Source organism: Euprymna scolopes, chromosome 7 (assembly GCF_053919585.1).
Source record: "Euprymna scolopes isolate OS-2025 chromosome 7, ASM5391958v1, whole genome shotgun sequence".
Taxonomy (NCBI): domain Eukaryota; kingdom Metazoa; phylum Mollusca; class Cephalopoda; order Sepiida; family Sepiolidae; genus Euprymna; species Euprymna scolopes.
Window position 1 is genome coordinate 153,478,738 of NC_136488.1, and position 23,876 is coordinate 153,502,613.

A 23,876-nucleotide genomic window follows, 5' to 3' on the forward strand; every position below is an offset into this window, starting at 1 on the left:
CCAAAAATATTAGATTTAAAACAATATTTATTACTTATTTGATAAATCTAAAACATTTCATGAAAATTTTTATTTTCGCATGCTTTAAAAGTAAATTGCTGTGGGGGGGGGGAAGTATTTCTTAGTTTAAATTCTACAATTATCTCCTCCAGTGAATCATTATTAATGAAATCAATAAATGTTTATATAATCATGTCTGAAATTAATAGAAAACTTTAATGTGTAATGCGTTTATTTGTTACTGAAGAGTCAGTACTTATCAAAGCTCAAGATAAGGGTTAATGAATAGATTGTAAGTTGTAAGGCACTGTGCACGAATTGAAAATGATAAATAAAATTAATAAAAGTAGTTATTTATGACAATATGTCTGTTGACATTGAACGTGAAGACGACTAAGTTGTAACCCATACGGAAACATTTCTGTGGTAACATTTCACAGATGGAAAATTCTTGGAAAGAAATTCTGCTTATGAAAACTCCGATGTAAGGAAAATTCTTTGCAGTTAATAAATATGTTGTTCTTATGAACGTCTGACATTACCCTCCCTACTAGATTATGATGAAAACGGTTTCAACATTGGTAGTGAAAGCAGGTTTTGGGTTTTAGAATTCATAAAATTAAAAGCTATTTTCCCCATTGCACCACAGATCAGAAGTAAAAAACAATCAACAATTTTGATCACAAATGCTCTTCAAACTGTTGCCGTATATTAAAAAAACAAATTTGCATATTAAGACGTAATAGATAAAATTATTGCAGGACATTATTATAGATTAACAATTTGCCTCGCCACTCTCCAAAAGGTTTGAAATCCTATTTTTATGCAACTATATATGAATATATTGAAAAATTTGACAGAAAGAAAAAAAAAATTTGGAATGAAAGATCAGTTTCACATAAATTTAACATACAATGATCCCTCATTTTCGGACCATTCTTGCCTCTTAAAGCGGATAACCATTTTTTTCCTATTTACTATGTCAGATAAATTATGTATTGTGAGAAATTCCATAATCAACGCCATTTTGTTTGCCCGCCTAACATGATTTGCTAGACGGTCTTTGATTGGTTCAATTTGAATGCGCCAGTTTGGCGCTAATTTTGTTACACGTGCTTTTATTTTTCAACTCAAACAATGAACACAGAACTGTAAAGACTCACAGCGGTGCTCTGTTATAGAGTGCCAGGATTTTACCTTCATTGGACACCATGCAGTGGGTGGACGAAGGACATTTCTCTAAATACAGAGACAACATAATTGCTGAACTTATGTTACCCAATGTGGATATTCTACAGTGTTCGGCTTGATATATTTGATTATAGGAAATTATTCCTATTTCTTCCAGAGACCACGAGGTCCTAAAATATGCCATATTGGGTGACAAACATTCACGCCGTGTTCACCATGGACATCCGTTTAAGGAAACCCCAAACTAACATTCCCACAGAAGAATCACGACTAAAGGCTCCACTACGTATGGATAGCAAATTCAGCTACTGTTTTTGCAAGGGACTTACTGTGAACCAAAGAACTTTCATTTACTGATACATCTTGAATAAAATTTGAGTTTTAAAAGGTATGGCTTTTGTTTGTGGAATTTCATTTGCTATCTGCAGGGAGGAGGACATAGGGTGTGTAGGGAAGAAATTTCTTACAGTATATTCTTTTTGGGGAGGTTTTACGTTTTTAGACTATTACATATCATTTTATGTCTTTGCCACTTGTGTCATGTTTTGCAAAAGGACCTTTTTTATTGGGGACATATTGTTATAAGGGACATAATTACGGATAGCACCAGATACGAAACGGTGTATAAAAGAGCGTCTGGTATTGTCTTGGAGTCAGTTCAGTGGTACGCACTAGCCCGACCGTCTCGCGTCTTACACTCTCCAAGTGTAGTCAGGATTAACCAAGCTCCCAGGACGAGCGTTCCGCTCACACACGTTAAGTTACCTTTTTCCTTTACCTTTATTTTCGCGTATATCAACTTCAAGGCGAGCAGCCATTTTGTATTGTGTATTATTTTCGAAGTATGAATAAACCTTTTTGTTACGCATTCTACTCGGCGTATTTTGTCATGTTATTATATACCGTCAAAGCGGGATATAACAGTTGGCGACAAGGATGATTCTTATCTCTTAACAGAGATAAATTACCGTACTAATAGGACTGTGTACTATTCAAATTTACAAGGATTTCGTTACTGAACACGTACGGCAAAGAACTATTCGAAATTGTCTTACATAAAGTACGGATTTCTCCGATATGAACTCTTGGATTGACAAGGTAAAGTGAACTTTATTTATATTTTTTGAAGAAAAAAATATGTGAGAAACGCAGGCGGAATTCAAACCCGGCACCTTTGGATTACGTTTTTGGAAGAAAAAAAAAGAACTTTTACGATTTTTTGTTTCTCTAAATTAAACAGACTATTGTTATAATTTAATTTTTTTTTTTTTCTTTCGTGCAACCGTATTTTTGTTGAAAAACTGTTTGCTCATTTTCGGGCATTATTCGTTGTGTAAATTTGAAAAGTATTATTGTGTAAAATTACGTTGAGGCAGAATTACTATTGCTAAATTGTATGAACTGTGTGGAAACATTTATTCTTGCAAGACTTGTTGCTAATTGGCGAAAAACGTATACTTACGAAATTTTGTGGAATCATTGTTGTAAATTTTAGAAAGACATTTTTTTTTAAATATGGAACAATTGGCTGAGTTGACGAAAGTGCTAACTCTTAGCGTTCAGGAACAGTCAAAAATGACACAACAATTCTTAGTGCAACAACAACACCTGCAACAACAACAGCAAAAAATGACACAAAAAACTTTAGAGGCACAACAAGAACAAACAAAAATACTTCAACGCCAAATGTCGACTCAACAAAAGAATTTGGAAAAATTAATTCAAACCTCGACAACTGAGAAAAAAACGAATTTTTCTGCAGAAGGTATTTCAAATTCTTTGTCGGAATTTCACTACTCTCCCGATACTGGCGTTACATTTCCAGCATACTATAGAAGGTATGAAACAGTTTTTACAAAGAGGTGTTCGGATTGGACCGACGAAGAAAAAGTCACGCTGTTGCTCCAAAAACTGGGTACTGACGAAAGGTGGCGCCTTTCCCACTCAAACCATCCCGGCTACGACTCCCTAACAACCGACAGCAAGCAGTGAGTCATCTCAACTCTTTGACCCGGCAGTTCAAGAAAAGACCGCAGCTCCAGAAAGATTTCAACTCTTTCATGCAGAGAATGTTTGATAACAATAAGCAGAGATTGCTCCACCACTCAAGGACGAGGAGGGAGAGATGGTATTTGCCAATGTTTGGTGTTTACCATCCCAAAAAGCCAAACAAAATAAGGGTTGTCTTCGACTCCAGTGCACAACACCACGGAGTATCATTAAACAATGTTCTTCTAACTGGACCGGATCTCAACAACAGCCTCATAGGAGTACTGGTTCGTTTTTGCAGGGAGGCGGTGGCATTTATGGCTGATATTGAGCAAATGTTTTTCTGTTTCCTTGTGGCAGTGGAGCACAGGAATTTTCTGCGGTTCTTATGGCATAAGGACAATGACCCCAACAAGGAAGTTATTGAATATAGGATGAAAGTCCATGTATTTGGCAACAGTCCTTCACCCGCAGTGGCAACATACTGCCTCAGGAAGTCGGTTGGAGAACACCTCGATTGCAGCCCTGCAGTTAACCAATTTGTGCGCAGAGACTTTTACGTGGATGATGGACTAAAATCAGTCCCTACTGCAGCGGATGCCATTTCCTTGCTGAGGGAAACCTGCACAGTCCTGAAGATGTCAGTTGAAATTGCACAAAATAGCCTCCAACCACAAGGAGGTTCTGGATGCCTTCCCCACTGAGGACCTCGCCAGTGACATCAGGTATTTGAACCTTGATGTGGATGTGTTGCCTGTCCAACGCAGTCTAGGGCTCGATTGGGACCCTATAAGTGACTGCTTCACCTTCAATGTTTCCTCAGAAAGGAAACCCTACACACGCAGAGGTGTTTTATCCACCATTAACAGCCTCTATGACCCCCTTGGGCTTGTGGCGCCGGTCATTATCCAGGGCAAATTCATTTTGCGGGAGTTAACATCTGGTGATTTTGATTGGGATACTCCCTTGCCCCCCCCCCCCCCAGAAGGAACAACTTTGGACTGTCTGGCGCGATTCCCTGCAAGAATTACACAACCTTAAGATACCAAGGACTTACACCACAAAACCCCTGACCACAGCACTATGCAGACAGTTGTGTGTCTTCTCAGATGCGTCAACTAAGGCTATAGCGGCTGTAGCCTACCTGCGAGTCACCTACTCCGACGATTCCTGTGAGGTAGGTTTTGTTATGGGTAAAACCAAGTTGGCACCACAATCAGAGACATCAGTACCCAGACTGGAACTGTGTGCAGCCGTCCTAGCAGTGGAATTGGCCGACCTAATCCTTTCAGAGTTGGACATGGAAATCAATTCCACCTTCTTTTTCACCGACAGCAAAGTGGTCCTTGGCTATATCAGCAACGAGCAACGTTGGTTTTATGTGTATGTCGGCAATCGAGTGTGGTGCATCCGTCAGTCATCGCGGCCTGAACAATGGCACTATGTGCCCACAGATAGAAACCCAGCCGACAGCGGGACCAGATCAATTCCTGCAACCAAACTTTCAACCACAGCTTGGCTTAAAGGACCACTATTCATTTCCAAGCCCACCTTCAACTTTTCTGAACCAAAAACCCATTGCTTAGTGAATCCGGAAAGTGACTCTGAAATCCGTCCGAAGGTAGCGGCTTTTGCCTCCCATTGTTCTCCAGTGTGGCTAGAGGGCCACCGCTTCACAAGATTCTCCACTTGGAAAACAGCAAGAAGAGCAGTTGCTCGTCTGATCCACATATCCCAGTCGTTCCACAGAAGCGGCACCACAGATGACTGTAACGGTTGGCACTACTGCAAAAGACCACTTCCAGTAGAAGCACTGGCGCAATCGGTAAATATAATCATCCAGTCGGCCCAAAGAGACATCTATGCCTTGGAATTCTCCTGCCTGTCTGAAAACAAGGAGCTCCCCAAGAACAGCCAACTCCGCAAATTAGATCCCTTCATCGATAATGAAGGTCTCCTCAGGGTTGGTGGCCGCAGCCATAAAGCCACACTGGATCACAGCGACATACATCCCCTCATCTTGCCAGGAAAGCACCATGTAGCAGTCTTGCTTATTAAGCACCACCATCAGCTTATACACCACCAAGGCCGTCACTTCACAGAAGGTGCAGTCCGTTCCGCCGGCTTCTGGATTGTCGGCGGAAAGAAGCCCATAAGCAGGATTATACACTGCTGTGTAGTTTGTAGAAAGCTTCGCGGACCTACTCAAATTCAAAAGATGGCCAATCTACCGGAGGACCGCCTGTCCTTTGAACCCCCCTTTACCAATGTGGGACTTGATGTGTTTGGGCCTTCGCCCATCACGTCTCGACGAACGAGGGGAGGCTTAGCCAACAGCAAAAGGTGGGTTGCGATCTTCATGTGCATGTCAACAAGAGCAGTTCACATTGAAGTCTTGGAGTCACTGGATACCTCTTGCTTGATAAATGCCCTCAGACGTTTTTTTTCCATTCGGGGTCCCGTGAAAATCATCCGTTCAGATCAAGGTTCCAATTTCATCGGAGCTAGGAAAGAGTTGAATATCGAGTCCAACCTGAATACCAGCACGGTAAATAGACACCTCGCCGATCATGGTTGTTCCTGGCTCTTCAACCCTCCACATGCACCTCACATGGGTGGAGTGTGGGAGAGAATGATAGGGATTGCCAAGAGAATCCTCGATTCCACGCTACTCCAGCATGGAAGCACCAGTTTGACACATGAAGTGCTCACCACCTTCTTAGCTGAAGTGGCCGCAATTATCAACAACAGGCCTCTCATTCAAGTTTCCTCAGACCCAGAGGATCCAGCCCCTTGACTCCTTCGATACTCCTAACCCAAAAGACTGGACCCGTTCTCACACCTCCAGGCACATTTGACATAAAGGACGCTTCTCGGCGACAATGGAGGTATGTTCAACACTTGGCGCAGACATTCTGGCACAGGTGGAAGGGCCAATACTTACCCCTTTTGCAAACCCGAAATAAATGGACTATCAATATCCCGAACTTGTAGCCTGGTAGCGTAGTGCTCTTAAAAGACCAGGATTCTAAAAGACGAGTGGCCTTTGGGACTGATCACCCGCGTCATTCCTAGTGAGGATGGCAGGATGAGACAAGTTGAAGTAAAAGTTCACAAGAAAGACTCTAATAAACTGTTTCTTAGGCCTGTGACAGAGACTGTGCTTCTTCTCTCCCCCCCTGCTCCTGCTCAGAAAACATCTACCCACTAAGACTTTCAACATGCATGTTCCCTTTATCATTTTCACTATTACTTATTACCACTGACATTTATCTCCTTGCAACGCTGTATTTCTTTACAAGAGACTTAAAATCCAAATGCAGGTTATATTAGAGCTAAACCTCCAAGATGAACATTTGAGATTACAATCTCTGATGGGGAGTGTCATATTTTGCAAAAGGACCTTTTTTATTGGGGACATATTTTACTTGTCACCGTACTTTTGACTTCTCGTTTGCTGTGACGTTATCTTAAACTTTCCCTTTTTTTTTTTTTTTTTTTTTTTTTTTCTCCTTTCTTTCACGCTACATCTCTATTTAAGGAACTTTAGGTATTGTTTTGGTTAATTTTATAGAAAAATAACTGTTTATCGATTCTCGTCAACGAGACTTCAGCCACTTGTTGGCGGGCCTTTCGAATCCGCGATCTTTCAGTTCGGCTTCTAGCACGAAAGCACGTGTTGATTTCTCGCTCCTCATGCCGCTAACATAACTGGGTAGGATTTAAGTTTTTCTTTGTATTGTTTAAACTGAATTTACTCTTCTTCTACTACTCATAGAATAATGTGCTTTCATGTAATAAGCAATTTATTTAGACTGACGTTATTCTTATTGGGGCAATATTTGAAGTATGCTAAATTCCTTTAGCATTTCGGTTCTCTATATTTGTTGGCTAGGTCGAGTGCCCTCATTGGGAAAGTGGTTTTCCCCCCCGCATTGAACCGACAAGTTCTCCCTCATAGGAGTTAGTAGTAAAAAGATTAGTTAGTTTCCCGTAAAAGTTAGAATGGTCCGGAAAATATATCCCCATACTAAAATTCTAATATATATTTTTTTTTTCTCTTTCAGCTAAATTTCTCAATGTATTCATGAATACTCATCTAAAATAATTACTTAGAAAATCATAGAGGTTGGGAGAAGTAACAATAAATTTACCCAGATTAGATTACTTAAAAGCGTTGAAATTACGAAAATTACTGATTTATAATTTAGATTTATTTTGTGCTATTACAATTGCGATTCTTGGCCTTTTGGTCCAGATCAAAGTGTAGTATCTGTTCTTCAGATGCTGCACTTCATTTTCTTGTTCTCTTTCGGTGGAGGAGAAATCCTTCACGACTGAGACAATTTTTATTTTTGTACCTTTTCTCCACGTTAAAAAACGACCCTGGTGTCTAACTCTGTCCCGTGGGGAGGCATAGTAAATAGGTACAATTGCGATTCCTCAAAGCAAACGACGTATTTTCATGTTTTCGATATTGCGATTTAAAATAAAAAAATATTATCCTAGCATATTTCACCCTCTGAACACTTAGTAATTTCATATTTATTCATAATAGATTAAGTCTTGAACTAAAACAGTTAAAAAAAAATAAAATGAACAAGAAAATGCGAGATTTTATTTTGCCAATATGTAATAGAATATAGTTTGGCTTCTTTTAGATATTTTGTTTTCACCGGGAGCCGCCATCTTGATTTTTTTTAATACATACTACAATAGCTGTTGTTTGTTTTTTGTACGCAAAATTCAAATTTTCCAATGTCTCTTTATTATATCAACAAAGTAATCCCCACCTCTTTTACATTTTTAATAATTTTCGTCTTGAGTTGACGGTCGATTAGGATTTTCAAGTTAAATTCAATTTTTACGATATCTTGGGTAATCGTGGAGAAAGAGAGAGCCTGTTTCCTCCGTTTGACTATAGGTGGCGTTACTGTCTGTCCACCGAGTTACGGAAGCACAAAATGTTTTCAATGCCACTCTTGAAATAAAAATAAATGTTTTTGTTATATTTTAATTTTAAACGTGTTTGTTTTTTTTTTTTTTTTTTTTTTTTGCAAACATATTTAAGTTTTATTTTTTCAAACATATTTACGTTTTTTTTGTTGTTGTTTTTGCAAACATTTAAGTTTTATTTTTCCAAACATTTACGTTTTGTTGCTTGTTTATTTTCAAACATTTACGTTTTTTTTTTGTTTGTTTTTTTGCAAGCATAAACTAAATATTTTTAAATATTTTTCTTTTTGAAAAGTTTGCTTATGCACTTATTGTACCGACCGGTACCGCGCTATTTCTTAATAGTAGTTTCAAGTAAGATTCAGGTTTTACAATATCCTTTTTCAAATATATATATAAATACTCGCGGAAAAGGTAAAATAAGTGCAGAAAATTAAAAAAAAAAAAAAAAAAAAAAAAGGGAGGGGCTCATAAAAAAGATTTAAAAAAAAAAAAAACGTTGATTTTTTTTTAATCATAAGAGCGTAAAAAATACTCGCCGAAAAACGGTTGTATGTTTAAAAGAAAAATATAGCAAAAACAAACGTAAATGTTTGGAAAAATAAAACTTATATGTTTGCAAAAACAAAAAAAAACGTAAATGTTTGAAAAAAAATAAAACTTAAAACTGTTTGCAAAAAAAAAAAAAAACATGTTTAAAATTAAAATATAACAAAAACATTTATTTTTATTTCAAGGGTAGCATTATATACATTTTATGCTTCCGTAACGGGGTGGACAGACAGTAACGCCACCTATAGTCAAACCGAGGAAACAGGCTCTCTCTTTCTTCACGATTGCCATATCTTGTCCATGAGATGAAATTACAATAGTTTTTTTTGTTTTTTTTTTGTCTCCTCTCCATAATAAGAATGTGTTTCTAAACAATAACGTTATTTTAGCAGACCGCATTCGCCATAAGTATCAGTTTTTTTTTCTTTTTTGTTGAAATGTACCGTTTTTATAGCTAACTTGAATTTTCAAATATATTTTAAAAACAAATACTGAACCAAAAAAAAATAGTCTACTAAATGCTAACTATATATTTTATTGAAAAATAAACAAACTAAATTCATTATTGTAGCAGATATGGAAATAACTTATTTCCATATTATTTCAAATAATCTAATTCTCAGTGTTTTCGATTTTTTTTAAAAATTCAACTCCTAAGGCAAGGGAAATAACTCGAGAGGATTATAAATGCATTAGTTGTAACTATGTCAATCGAAGTTGCTACCAATGTCGGAAGAGAAAAGATGCAATGGATAACTCTTTCTCGCAAAATAATCTATAAAGTTGAACTATAGAAAAAAAAAAAAAATCCCAACTCATTTATTTAACAATATTTGTTTTTAGAGTAGTTGCCACCGAAAGGTTTGTGTGAATAAGTGAGGGGAATAATTTAGATTAAAGGCTTGTTAGAAGTTTTTATTAGGAACTTGGGAATTCTTATTTTGAACCCAAGAATCTATACAGAATTTCAAACTGAGCCCGTTATTTATAAACTAGGGTAGATTGTTCACATTCCATCAGACATGACCAGGTAGTAACAGATGAGGCATTTGTTAATTCTAAGCGACAGTTGAGAATTCAATCTTCACTACAGGCAATAATAAGTAAAAATACCAAAGATTAACACTTCTACTCCCTCATGAATGACGAATTGAGAAAAGGAGGAAGTTTCATGGGAATATTAAATTCAAAAGCGGTTCCCAGTCGCATGTATATCCTCATCAGGGGAGACGATGTTAAGTTTTTGTAGCTCTTGTAGGGAGGTATCAAAGTCCTCCTACATATAGCGCCTGGTATTCCCAAATGATCACCCAACGACAAAGACTATCTGATCATCCTATGGATGATGCAGGTCTCGCACTGGGAGTTTAAAGTGAAAATGGTTTATGTAGAGCCAGCCTTACTCTCGTTTCAACCAGCCCGATCCAGCGGCAGGACAGAGTTGAGATAGCTGGAGGCCAAGTGGGATGGAGGAGCTGCAGAAAGTGTCAATGTCCTACATACAGCGCCTGGTATTCTCAAATGATCACCCATCTGGTACTAATTAGACTTAACCTTGCTTACATCAACCGAAATATTGTGGAGATGAGAATAGTAATCAAAATAATAGATATTCTTTAATTGTATTCAGTATTTTAAAGTTTATGTCAAATTTTGTGCAATTACATCTATATTATATTTATTTTAGTCACTGTCTGTTCCACTTTTTCTTGGAAACTACTGTGCCAATCTGACTTAAATTCTGTATGGACTTTTGTTATAATAAAGATACAGCAAACTAATAGTACACAGTTAATGCACAGTTTTTAGGACAAGCAACAATAGCATACATGTTGAAACTAATATCATTTATAGCTCATTTCATAAAAATGCAAATTTTTTTTAAATGCAACATAGCATCTATTTTTTAACAAAAGAAACGCTGTATAAGATAGAATCTATAAGAAAATGGCATGGAAGCTGTCTCAAAAGATAATAGATACTCTCTGTAAAGGTAACTGCACATGAAATTGTGAGGCAATAGTTGCAAAATCTAACCTCACCTCTTCTGAATCGACACTGCTTGGGTCGAGTGTCAACGAGAAGTCGAGGACAACACAAAGAGAGCACATACAGCACCAAATGGTCACCCATTTTAGTACTGACCACGCTCCATGTTGCTTAACTTTGGTGAACTAACGGGAACTGGGGTGTCAACGTGATTATCATCGTTAATGATTATAATATTTCTTTTATAGCATTTTTTTCTGGCATTTAAAGTTGATTTAGACTGATTTGGCTGTGGCAAATCCAAATCTGATCTCAGATTTGTTCTATCGCATCACATTTCTATGCAATCAATATATCACATTTGCATGCATTTTGAAAAAATGTGACAATGATACATGTTCGTTCTAAGGCAGCAAATTTAGGACTGCAAAACACATGAGGACTTGCTAACAATTACAAAGCCAGAAATTATCCTTGTTTTTCTTTCAGCCAATTGTCATGACAGTAAAGAAGATGGCATTGCAGCAATGAAATTAGTCCATTATCAACTGCAGTAAGACACCACGAAAAAATATTCTGCTCGGTGTGACTCTTTAGTATTGATTTCTTTCACTATACACCTGACAAGTATGCTTGTGTGTTGATTCCACACAAAATAACAAATGTTTGGCTCTTTTACAATGATCAACAAATAGACAGAATCGAATAACTAAAGTATTAATACAAGAATGTCTATAAATAATCTTATCTTTCATTTGAAATTTAGAATTTATCATAATGCTTATAAATTACATCTGTTATGGATATATCATTTTTTCAAGAGACAAATCAAAAATATGGATTAGAATTTTATATTCAGTCTCCAGTTTATCAACATGATATAGAGAAAGAACACTTTCTCACGTTTTATCAGTTTTTTTTTTTTTTTTCTACACCAATAAATTTGTCAGTTTCACTCGACTGCAGAATCACATTTCCGATTTTGGCAATATTGAAATTATGGCAGCATCTTGAATTTTCAAAGAATATGAAACCATTTTCCTTTCATTTGAAAATATTTTTGACTGCCCTAAAATTGTTGAAAATAAAACTTATCACAATAAAATTGTCTGCATCTGATGAATAGCTTGAGAAAAGGGATAAAATTCAATGCATTTTTTTTAAAAAGTCACTAAGAGGCAACACAGAAACTTTTCCATAATCTGTATAGTTTGTTTTTTTTTGTAAAAATAAACGTTTTGGATGATAAAAATACTTTGTCCTTTTTTTTTAGTATTTTTTTATTCAATTGCGCATGAATATATCTTCCTTTTAGCAAAAAATGTTATTTTTATACATTCTTCTTCTAAAATTCCTTTGGTTTATTTCATATATTTTGGATTACTATGATTAAACATTCAAAATTTCAAGTTATAATTTCTTTTTTATTTAACTGTGCATGAATTCATTATCTTTTTCAGTTAAAAATTCATTATTTTTTCCTGAAATTGTCTTTTCATAGCAATGTATTCAAAGAATATAAAATAATTATCCTAGCTGGTTGATATGCCGCAAACCAAACCTTATAATCAGCACATATAATCTTCCTCTGAGGTTATCAGAAGTAAACCCAAGTTTTACATTATACATCCATCATATTCACTTATTTCTATTTATGCAACACACTTCCTCGGACGCCATTAACCAGATTTCACTTTCATATATCATGACTATGTGCACATGCATGATAAACTCTTCACTTGATTGACCGTGGTAATGCTTTGCTAGTTAGTAATGACAGAAGTTTTCTTACTCTATCCACTCCTAATTCTTGCAATCACACTAACACCTGCTCTGTGTTCTAATGATATCACAAAAGTAATAAAACGTTTCAACAAACTTAACTTCACCACACACACTTATTGGCTTTTGAGTTCTCATCCATCTTCATTTGCTTACACTTCTTGCGCACGAAAGCTGGTTATTCCTTTGAATTACTAGTAATTCTGCTACACTTGTCTGCCCAATGCATAAAAGTATCACAACAGATTGAATTGCATCTGACTCCTTTTTCACAAACTGGAGTAGTTTTTCTTTTCTTTTTTCTTTTTTTTTACAGCGGAAAAACATGCTTTTATGAGAGCACGTTGAAATCAGCCATTATGGATTTTTTTTTTTTTTTTTTTTTTTACATAGGCATCAAGGCTAAGAGGTCACTCGAGGATACGGGTTTAATCATTTATCCTTTTACGCGGGGAAAAAAACTTTCTGACCACGAGAGTAAAGATCTGATGTTTAAATGTTTCATTGCATTTTAAACTTACTTTAAAATGTTTACAGACAACACCCACAAGATTGTAAGTATTTTGGTTATTTCATTTTTACTATGTTTTAATATGAATATCTAAATTAACAATTAGTTATTTAAAACACGCATTTACACGCATGTGTTTTTTTAAAAATTTATTTTAACATACGCAGGTTTCGTTTGTTGGTTTTGGTCATTTTTTTTTTTTTTTTTTTTTTTTTTATTCGTTCGTCCGATCATTTTGTTTTAGGGTGAATACCTTGAAAAGGACGTTCTGATTTCTTTTTACATTTTAAAACGAATCAAAAAATAAAAGAACTTTTAATTACATGACATATTTTGGGCCTTCGTAATTTTTGTGTTTACAAAATGTAGTTTATTGCATTCTGCGAACGCCAGAATCACTCGGTTTTGGACTAATTAATTTATGTTTTGTATAAACAAGGTGGTTTCTTTTAGATTTAATTCAATATCTTAGAACTTTACTAATTATCTTTGAAATAGACCCAGAAAACTAATATTTATCTTTTAAAGGATTTTTTACAATGAATTTATTTAACTTCAAAATTTAGCTGAATTGGGTAGCTCGCCGTGAAAACATTTTCATAACTTTTTTTTTTTTTTTTCCCCATGTGTACAAATATTTTTTCCTTTTGGAAATTAAGTTTAGTCCTTAATCTTTCAAATACAATCAAAAAGTAGTCGACAACCTCCAAAAAAAAATCGGCTTTCAAAACTAGCTCATCCATTTTTGCCCGTAACTAAATAATATACTTTCTAAAATTTGTTTCATTTTTCTGTTAAATAGTTATAAATATACATAAAAAAAAAATGTATATTTTGTTCGTTTATTTTATTTAATCAAGTGCTTACTTTCAATATTAAAATATATTTTATATTAATTACATTGTTTTATTTTAAAACTAACAATTCGAAATAGACATCTGGAAATCACTACGGGGAGATAACTCCAGTTAAAGCGCACCACACTACATCCCATCTTTAATATTAGCTTTTTTCCTAAAAATCGAACCTTTTGCTCTGTATCAATAGTTTTTTCGCTGTAAATAAGAAATTACTTGATGATATTAAGTGGAATTTTTTTTTCGGAGGACTTCCTTCCATAACAGAAACGTACAATATAACCTGTTTTCGATATTTTCATTTTTTAATGTCTTAATTAAACTGTATAAGTACTAAGAAAAAAAGAGGCAAAATTGCTCATTTATTTTTAATCTTTTTATAAATAGATATTTATTTTTAATAAAATATTGGCACTTGATGACGAGTGTGGACCTTGCACAAACATTGGTCTATTTAGCCATGAAAAGTTGCTTTTTCAGGCGAAAAAAATATTTTTAAAAAAGCCAAATTGATTTTAAACTCCAATAATCGAGCATGTTTTGTTTTGACTTTTTTCTTTGAGTGAATTTCATTCATACTTTTATTTTGTGCTTGTTTTCATTTCATTTTAAATTTATTTTTATTTTATTCCAAATTTATTTTATTTCATTTTAAATTCATTACTTTATTTTTTATATTAAATATTTTTTTTGTACATTTATAATAAAAATACTTACGCAACTATTTGAGTGGACAAAGGACTTTGATTCTTCTCATAATTTCCTCAAAGAACGAAAAATACTTGCCTTTACGATGCAATGTAGGGGTTGTTATCAGGAGATGACTCAAAATCTCGTGACACAAAAATTTTTCGCTGCAAAATTCATAAGAGTCAGAAGACATCCATTAAAAAAGGATCTTTTTTTTTTTTTAACTTTACAAGAATTTATAAAAAATTGTGTATGTCTGGTCTAGACAGATCACTGGTGTTGTTGCTGCTGTCTATGAGAATTAAATGTGACTACCATTTATCAATGGTATCAATACCTCAGAGACGTCACGAGCCATCATATGGTGTCGAACCCATGTCATTTAGTACACGTAACAATTTGGAGTTTAAAATTAATTTGGCATTTTCTTTGGATTGGGGGAGGGGGCCTAAAAAAGTTTTTTGTGGTGAAATAGACCAATGCTTACGCAGGGTCCACACTCGTCATCAAGTGCCAAAATATTTTATAACAAAAAAATATTTACGTTGAAATGTTTGTTAAATAATGCTTTTATTTTTAATGTTTTTAGAAATGGATATTTAGTTCGTATTTAGAATTCAACCTAATAATTAAAAAAAATACTGAAAAATCTTTGATGTATTCGTCATGGACTGGAAAACGTCATATTCCCAAATTCATGTAAATTGATCAAGTAGTTTCATTTTGATAAAGAAAAATATTTTATAACGATTAATGTGAAATATTTTTTAAGTCTTTAAACTCTTCAACTTTATAAAATGTTACAATTTTTATCAACTTAAATTTTTTTTGTATATAATTTAACAATAATTATTTTTTATACCTACAGACACTATTGTTTAATGCTTATGCAATCATCAGCGTAGGTTGTGACAATTCCTGCCGGTCATGAGATACGAACCTCGCCACAAAGTTAGTTATTCCACAGACAGTAGCCATCCTTAAGTATTCTTGAAGGGGCTTACATATAATTATATATATATTTTTTTTTTTTACTATAATAATTAAATCAACCGCGAGAAATAACACTGAATTTAAACATTTTAAATATTTTTAATGTCAATTACAGTGAGCTAATTATTATACGATGATATATATTACAAGTGTTTGTCAAGTTAGTTTTAAATGAAATCCTCAGAAAAAAAGAAAAAAAAGAATCTAACTCTTCGGTTGATATCATTTGTTAAATGTTAAAAGTTTATTTTATACTTTTACATGTTTAATGCTTATGTGACTTCGTTTTATTCTTGAAATGATGTCACAAACAAAAATTCTTACTATTAGAGTATAAGTGCTGACATATTTTAACAAAACCTATTTTTCTTTGCAGAAATTGTATTTTTCTGACCTAGTAGGCAAAATATTACCACAAGATTTCCGCAATATATGTACCACATTTGTTGCTGAGGCGTACATTGAAAATGGTACTTCTCAACTTATGGCATCTAGAATGGTAAGCTATTTTGAGAATTTTATGAATTAAAAATGTCATTTTTTGTTTGTTTTTAAGAAATATATTGATAACATTTCTTTTATTTGAAAATTTTAATATATTTACCTCTTTTTATTATTCATTCCCATTAGGCTGCTACGGAGGTGAGCGCACTACTTATGAATTGTATATTCAATATTGAAAGCTTGGAGAATGTTATAAACAGGATTCAAATATTACGCAATATAACTAGCCGAATGCACCCGGAAAAGAGTCTTCCGTTAGTTCCAATAATGCAGAAAGTGACACGTCAACTGACCGGTTTGTTATCCTTCATTATTAGTATTTTTTTTTTTTTGAGGGGGTAATTTTTGTCTATCTTGCTTTAAATATGTTTGTAAATAGCTAGAAATCAGTATTTTTTTTCTCTTATTGAAAGAAAAATATCATGTGACTTTACAATAACAAGATATTTAACAAAAAAATTAAAAACAAAATTTACTCTACATATTCTGGCACAAACTAGCTTCCATTAAAAATTTTTTTTTTTTTTTTTTTTCAACAAAAGTAAAAATATTGATATTTCATTATTCAAAAATAAATGCTGTCATCCAATATAATTATTATGGAAGCCATATTTTATTGTTTACTCAATAATAGGTCTGTTTTCAGTTTTTTTTTTTTTTTTTAATTATTATATACTTCTAATTTTATGTAATACCTATGAATTCTTATTAATTGCATAAGATGATTTTTGTTATAAAATTAAAACTAGGGTGAATTTTGAACAAGAATCAAAATATTTACTTATTAAGTTTTTAAGAATGTACTATTATTTATCAAAACTTATTGTCTTCTATTGCAGGTATTGAATTGTATCTAAGACTGGAATGTTATTTATTAACCGAAAAAGAGCTACGAGAAAACCATTTCCCCCGTCCTGATGGTACAGGAAATACAAAATTCTATCATTCTGAAAGAACAAACGAAGAGTATTTTGCCAGTAAATATCAAAACATTTTTCTATAAATTTTCTATGGTTTTCAGTGATTAGTTTATGATATGAAAATAAACACCCCTTTCTCCTCTTTTTTTCTCACAAGATGATGCAAGACGTTGTGTTCGCTGTTCCAACACATTTGATACTATTTGCTCATACCACTGGGCAAAATTGGCCACAAAACAATGTAAGTCTTTTTTTTTTTTCTCTTTCAACATATAATACTAGCCGTGTTTACCCAACATCGTTCAGGTGTATATCTAAAGTATTTAAAGAAAATTCATTGAAAATATAATTGTTTACATTTATTTCATTCAAATTAATTTTGAATGCATACTATTCATAATGAATTGTAGATAACAATTTTATCATGGTTAGAATAATTGATATTTATTTTTAATGGTGACCATTCTAATTTTTATACAATTTATGTTGGAAATTTATGTATCCTTAATTTTAATGCATAAAATCTTTGTTTCTTTCCAGGTGGAAATAGTTTTGAGAAGCATTATAAATGTTGCAATGGAAAAGTTAACTCCATAGGATGTACAGTTGCTCCAGTAAGTAAACATTTTGATTCTTGTTCAAAATTTTGCCTATGTTAAAAAATATACAAAGGACTATATTTGTTTTACATAACCATGCCAGAAAGAGAATAGCATATCCCAAAAATCACTAATTGTGTAAGTAGATTTATTTTAAAACAAAAAATATTTTATGGCTAGCTAAGGAATAAATATCTCGCGATGCCATTTTAAAAACAGTCAATAAACAAACAAAATAACTTAACATAATTCAAACTTGCGAGATTTTTGTTGTAATGCCTACAAATTCCCATTAATCGGTTAATAAAATTTGATTTATAAAAACAATACTATTTGATGAATTTATGTGATTATTAGAATAAAATATTTTCTTTCTGTCATAGGTATGTAGAGGGAATTCTGGACAAATGCAATATTTTTATTTAATGCATATTGTATAGTTGTAAATAATTATTTTTTATTGATTTGTTGTTGTAATTTTATCATTGTTTTAATTTATAATTTTAATTGTAATTATTTACTAATTCCTTTTAGTTTTTTTTTTTATAAAGTATAAATTAACTTATTTGCTAAATTTCTATGCTTGATGGTAATTGCATTCCCACTTTATTTTCAGTATCATGTTCATCACAATAATAAATTTGACACATCAGGATACAAAAACACAGTTTTCTATCCAATGTCACATATGCATCTGCAGGTTTTTTCTCTGGATTGTGAGCTGGTAAGTTATTTTTTTAAATCTTGTCTCACCATAACACAATCTTTCCCCCAAAAATTTTGTACCTAGCTTTGAGTAAATCAGCAACTTTTATTCAATTAATTGCATTCAATAGCATAAAACTGCATTGTAAATTGATAAACCAAACCTCAAACCTATTTGTGCTTTGTGATCATATTAAAAGGAGTATAGTCATCCCATTTGAAATAATTGCCTATCTCAAAAGTTCAGCAAGTTTTTTGTATCAGACTTGAAATTCATAACTTTTTCTTCTCCACTATTTAACAGATCTATACTACAGCTGGCATGGAAGTTGCTCAAGTAACGCTCATCAATCCGGAATGTGATGTTGTTTATGAAACGTTCGTCAAGCCAGATAATCAAATATTGGATTATAATACGCGGTAATTACCTTCAGCTAATTTGTTTTTGTTATTCTTTCATTTATAAATATCATGGACATGAAAAATATATGGACTCTTAATTTCAACGTATTTGAAATATCATTCATCGAAATAATTGAAAGATTTGCATATGAATATGACAGTGTATTTTACCACACAAAATATTTTAAGCACTAATATGGTTAAAAAGTGTATTAACCCTGCCCCCTCATGTTCATTAGATTAAAATGGGTTTTAGCTAATATTATGTAAATCTGACACTCCAATCAAAAGGTTATAATTTTTTGTAAATGTGTACATTTTTTTTCTTTTAGATTTAGTGGAATTCAAGAATCAGATCTAAAAAACGTAACTACATCGTTGAGAGATGTACAGGATCAACTTTTACGGTATATCTCCGCACATACGATCCTTGTTGGACATAGTTTAGAATGCGATTTGAGGTCCCTTAAGGTAAGCATTGAGAAATTATAGTCTAATTAACCTTTTTTACATCCTCCTACAAAGTACACATTCTAAATTAAGCTTTCTTTTCCTTTTTAAAACAAGAATTTATTTTGAATGGATTAATTTAAAGCAGAGGAGGCATTCTTTCTATTCATGCATTGTTAAATATGTGATTCCTTGAATCTTTTAGCATTGATTTAATACTTTTTATTTTTCTTTAGATCGTCCACAGTAACGTGGTTGATACGTCAGTTCTGTACGCACGCTTGTCGGGAAACTCGTATAAGACAGGACTGAAAAAATTGGCACAAGATCATCTCCAAATGAAAATCCAGGATAATCGTAAGTATATTCAACACTGTATTTATTGCATTCAAAACTTTCAATATATGAAGATTTGCTAAGAATGTTAAAGCCATAAATGACTCTCTATTCAATAGTTTAAATGCTTGAAAATTCTTTAAAACTTTCTAAGAGTCACAATGTAATCCCTTGTCTTGGTTTTGTTTTTCAGCCGATGGTCATGACAGTAAAGAAGATGCCATTGCAGCAATGAAATTAGTCCATCATCAACTGCAGCAGGAAGCCATAGAAAATTATTATACTCCATGTAAATTAAGAAGGAGACTTGAGGAAATTCTATCACTTATCAATTACTAAAGTATTAATAGATGCTCAATATAAATTGCATTGATTACAGGAATTTTTCTTACCTTTATGGTTTTTTTCTACTCGAATGAAATTTGTCAGTTTTACTCAACTGCAGAACAACATTTTTGATTTGGGTAGTATCGGAATTATGGCAGCATCTGTGCAATACAAAAAAAGTACTCATCCATTTTAAACAAGCCACTTTTACCAATCAATTTTCTTTTTGTTAAAAAGAATAAATAAAAATACAAGAAAAACTGGAACACGATCATTTTACAATTACCAAAACAATCACTCATCCACATCATTTAACCCCAAAAAACGAATTATATTCACTTTTTTCTAAATTGGAGACGTTTATACTAACTTAAAAAAAATCGATTAGACAACTTCTAGTTTTGTGTAATTTTTAACATGTGTTTTGTATTGTCTCTTTTCTGACTTTAAAACACAGTAACATTATATCCAACATTTTTTCCCTTATTTCCTTCCATTTTTTTTTTTTTTTTTTTTTTTTTACATCATTAGAATAATGTTTCATTCGTGTAGATTCCATACAATTTTTTTGATCTTTACACTCTTCCTCAAAAAATATTTTATATTATTTTAAAGAAGGCAGCTCAAAAATAACTTCCATTCAATTTAAAAAATCGTCAAACAGAAACAACGCAAAAAATTAAAAAAAAGAAAAAAAAAAAATTGTAAAAATATTTTTGTAAATAAATTTTTTATACGTAAAATGTTTTTTTTTCTCTTTTGATCTTACTGTGCATGCATACATCCTCTTGCTTTCAATTAAAATACTTTTTTTTTTAAAGACTATAAGAATGGTACTTGATGCTCAATTGCTAAACACTCAACATTCATGGTCTCTGTTGAGTCTTGAAAGACAATGGATACTTCCTGCAAAAATTTTTGCTCGTATAACTGCGAAGCTAGGGATGTAAAATTTCCATCTGCACCACTCCTGACTTGAAACTGCTGGATTCCAGTGGAAAGGAAAAATCCAAGTTCATTGAAAATAATATATAGTAGAGAGCACATACACCATCTGGTACTTCTTAAATGGTCATCCATTTTAGTACTGATCAGGTTCAACGTCGCTTAACAGGAACCAGTGTGTCAACGTAATTATGCTGTATATATGTGTAAATAATAAGCTCTTAAGAGAATTACTTATAAGTGTATATTAAATCAACCCCAAATAGGACTCAAATTACTATAATTCAAATACAGTAGGATTGACAAACTAATATTCACCCTAGCTCGATAACAAGAACACAGGTAAAATTGTTAGAAACAAAAATAATAGCCACGGTACCAAGGCTATAAATAGAACTTTATTGAAAAAGCTATGAGAAATGAACCCATTAAGAATGCAACTAGCACATGGGAGGAGCTGGGTCAATTGACCTGGGGACATCAAGTACAAGGAAACTCATAGGGAAGGCCAGAGGAGGTAGGGGGAAAATATTCAAGTTTTGATTGACTGAGGAATGTAGTGGTGGTGGAGGAGGAGGGTTATGGTTAAAGTATTCAAATATTGTATAAAATGAAAAAAATCTATACATTGGCCTGATGAGATTTGGAAGTCAAAATATGTTTGCATTCGTGCAAGTACTGAAAACAATGTTCTCTATTTTATATATAAAGTTCCATTTGTATATATGTTTATATATATATATAGGATTCACTCCTAAACTAATTAACCAATCATTATTAATGACGAAACACAGCTGTTAGGCAAGAGGGTAGGTAATGTGGGATATATTTAGTTTATACAAAGGTGGCAAAGAAGAAGTGGATGCCTTTCATGAAAATTCGGATACCTTCGATGGGTAAAATAAATATTCTCTAAATTTTACCTTCTTAGGAATAGTTTAAAGGAATTTTAGGGGGCATAATATGAGCACAACCTCCAATTTGAAAATTCACATACTTAAGATTTGCATTAAATTGAATCCATAGTCATTAGATAGCAATTAAGCAAGATTCCCTGAATTTCAATTTCTTCTTAAAACTCATTAAACGTAAGCACTTCCTAAAATCAAAATTATGTAAGTTTCGCACCACTTTTATGTACCCTATTGAAGATTTTTTTTTTTTACACAGGCATCACCGTATTATGAAGGCCAATAGGCCACTCGAGGATAAGGGTTAAAGGGTGTACAGTAGAAATTGGACAATAAAGTAATCATTAGTACTGGAAATTCGGTAAATTTGTTAACTTATATAGAACGGCTCATCAAGAACTTGTTTACGTTAGACTTGAAGACAATCATATTGTAGTCAGCCAGAAAGAAGATAAGCGGAAGACAATTCCACAGGCGTGCAGTTCTAAAAAAGAAGCTTTGTTCATGGAATCTACATTTGGGTTTAGGCACAGATAAAGAGTGGGGGGAATTATTGATAGTGTTTACAGCTAGATGAGTGTTTCTTGTGAAAGTTTGGTGAGAGTGGACCATAGACTGAAGCTCAGTCGAACACTTTCCATGAAAATAACGATACATCAGAGACAAACTTGCAACATCTCTTCTGTGAGATAGAGGTTGCAGGGAAGAGAAAAGGACATCTCCTACGAGGCTACGAAGTCTATTTTGAACTCTATCAAGGCAGGACAAGTCCTTTCTAGCAGCTCCTGCCCAGATGTGGCAACAGTATTCCATCCTTGCACGTACCTGGCTCTTATATAGATAGAGAATTGCATCAGCAGTGAGATATCTACTGGATCGATAGAAAGATCCCACCATTTTTCCAGCGGCCTTGGTAACAGATTTGATGTACATGTTCCATTTAAGATCAGGAGTAATTGTGAAACCCAGAAGCTTGTCAAAACTTGAGACCTCCTGAATATGAGAGCCATTCATTTCAATTGATGCCAGATGTGGATCAGAATGTTGATGATGTAAAGAGAGAAGCTTGGTTTTAGATGCATTAAAAGTAACCAGCCACTCCTTTCCCTATTGTACCACGTGCTTAAGATCAGAGGAGAGAGAATCAGATAGAACTTTGTCGTTTACTGTCTTAGATGTGCTACCATAAATGGTAGTGTCATCAGCATAAATGTCTACAAATGATATAAGGATGTGATTTGGAAGATCATTAATGTAGATCAGGAAAAGAGTTGGGCCCCTGAGGGACTCCAGCATTAATACTGTTGTTACAGAGAGAGAGAGAGAGAGAGAAGAGAGTAAACGTGGAGGTAGACACGTTTACCAGAACCGAAGGTCAGCTGTGACGTGGTCAGGTTTGCTAGATCTGTGAGATTTGATTTGGGCTTTGAAGACGGACGGTTTTCCGTTGTCTCCCCCTCTTAACTGGGGAGGGGGGAGACGAACACTGATGTGTGTGAAGAAGAACCCACACAAGCCGATTTCACTTCCACCTCCTGCAGGACCTCTGGGGAAAGTGAAATAAAAACTATAAAACCCATTCATCGTCTTGTAGTGATAAATCTTCGTCAAACAGGTATCAAGTCTCCCTCCAGGATGAGAAATTTCCAGATGGTCCAACATCGAAGAAGCAGAGGTAGGTTCTGAAAATACATGTCACATACACGATTCCCTTTTTTATAATCAAACACACAACCATTTATATTAGAGACAATCATACGCACACGGAATCCTTTTTTATGTTATACACCAAACGTAAAAATTGCCTCTCAATGATTTAAATGGTGCCCCTGCCCCTCAATGTTAACCAATATATAACAAATATTCAATTTGGTGCCGTAACTGACCAGCCCACCTAGCAAGGGTGGGTTTAAAAGAAAAAAAGAAGAAGAAAAATGACTTCCGTTGCCACAGGGAAAAAAAAGAAAAAAAAAAAAATAGGACAAGAAAAACAATAAAATGTATGAAGAAAAAAAGAAAAAGAAAAAACAGTAGAAAAAAAATATACAAATCAACACACACACACATACACAACGTAGGGTCCATTAAAACACTAGGCGAATTAGAAAAATAATTTAAAAAAAAAAAGAAAAGCAATACACACATACAACCTTTTCACGAAGAAAGAAAAGGAAGACATACAGACACACAGAATGTAAAACTTTATATATAGAAAATAGTTAAAAAAAATGTTTATCGTATTAGGAATTAGCTCGTTATGAATGAAG

General features: G+C 33.5%; 2 protein-coding genes across 14 annotated transcripts in view; one reads left to right on the forward strand and one right to left on the reverse strand.

Moving 5' to 3' along the window:
- LOC145280197 (putative exonuclease GOR) overlaps window positions 1-23,876 on the forward strand; it is a 210,008-nt gene that overhangs the window by 163,789 nt on the left and 22,343 nt on the right. For 2 of the 3 annotated variants that reach the window (XM_080131966.1, XM_080131967.1), the window contains 4 exons: window positions 15,887-16,309; window positions 16,854-18,257; window positions 18,543-18,658; window positions 18,973-20,263. In XM_080131966.1, the coding sequence (XP_079988092.1) occupies window positions 18,120-18,257; window positions 18,543-18,658; window positions 18,973-19,132 (414 nt within the window). In that variant the 5' untranslated portion in view covers window positions 15,887-16,309; window positions 16,854-18,119 and the 3' untranslated portion in view covers window positions 19,133-20,263. Of the gene's footprint in view, window positions 1-15,886; window positions 16,310-16,853; window positions 18,258-18,542; window positions 18,659-18,972; window positions 20,264-23,876 lie in introns of those variants that run through there. The other variant, XR_013868570.1, reaches the window with a different exon arrangement.
- Window positions 1-23,876, reverse strand: part of LOC145280198 (uncharacterized) — a 178,901-nt gene that overhangs the window by 42,414 nt on the left and 112,611 nt on the right. For 2 of the 11 annotated variants that reach the window (XR_013868572.1, XR_013868571.1), the window contains exons 5-6: window positions 19,819-19,914; window positions 2,654-2,799 (exon numbers count right to left, since the gene is read on the reverse strand). The exons of 4 other annotated variants lie outside the window; for them this stretch is intronic. The gene's annotated coding sequence lies outside the window, so the exon portion shown is untranslated. Of the gene's footprint in view, window positions 1-2,653; window positions 2,800-14,544; window positions 14,682-19,818; window positions 19,921-23,876 lie in introns of those variants that run through there. 5 more of the 11 variants (XR_013868574.1, XR_013868573.1, XM_080131970.1 and 2 more) reach the window with 4 other exon arrangements.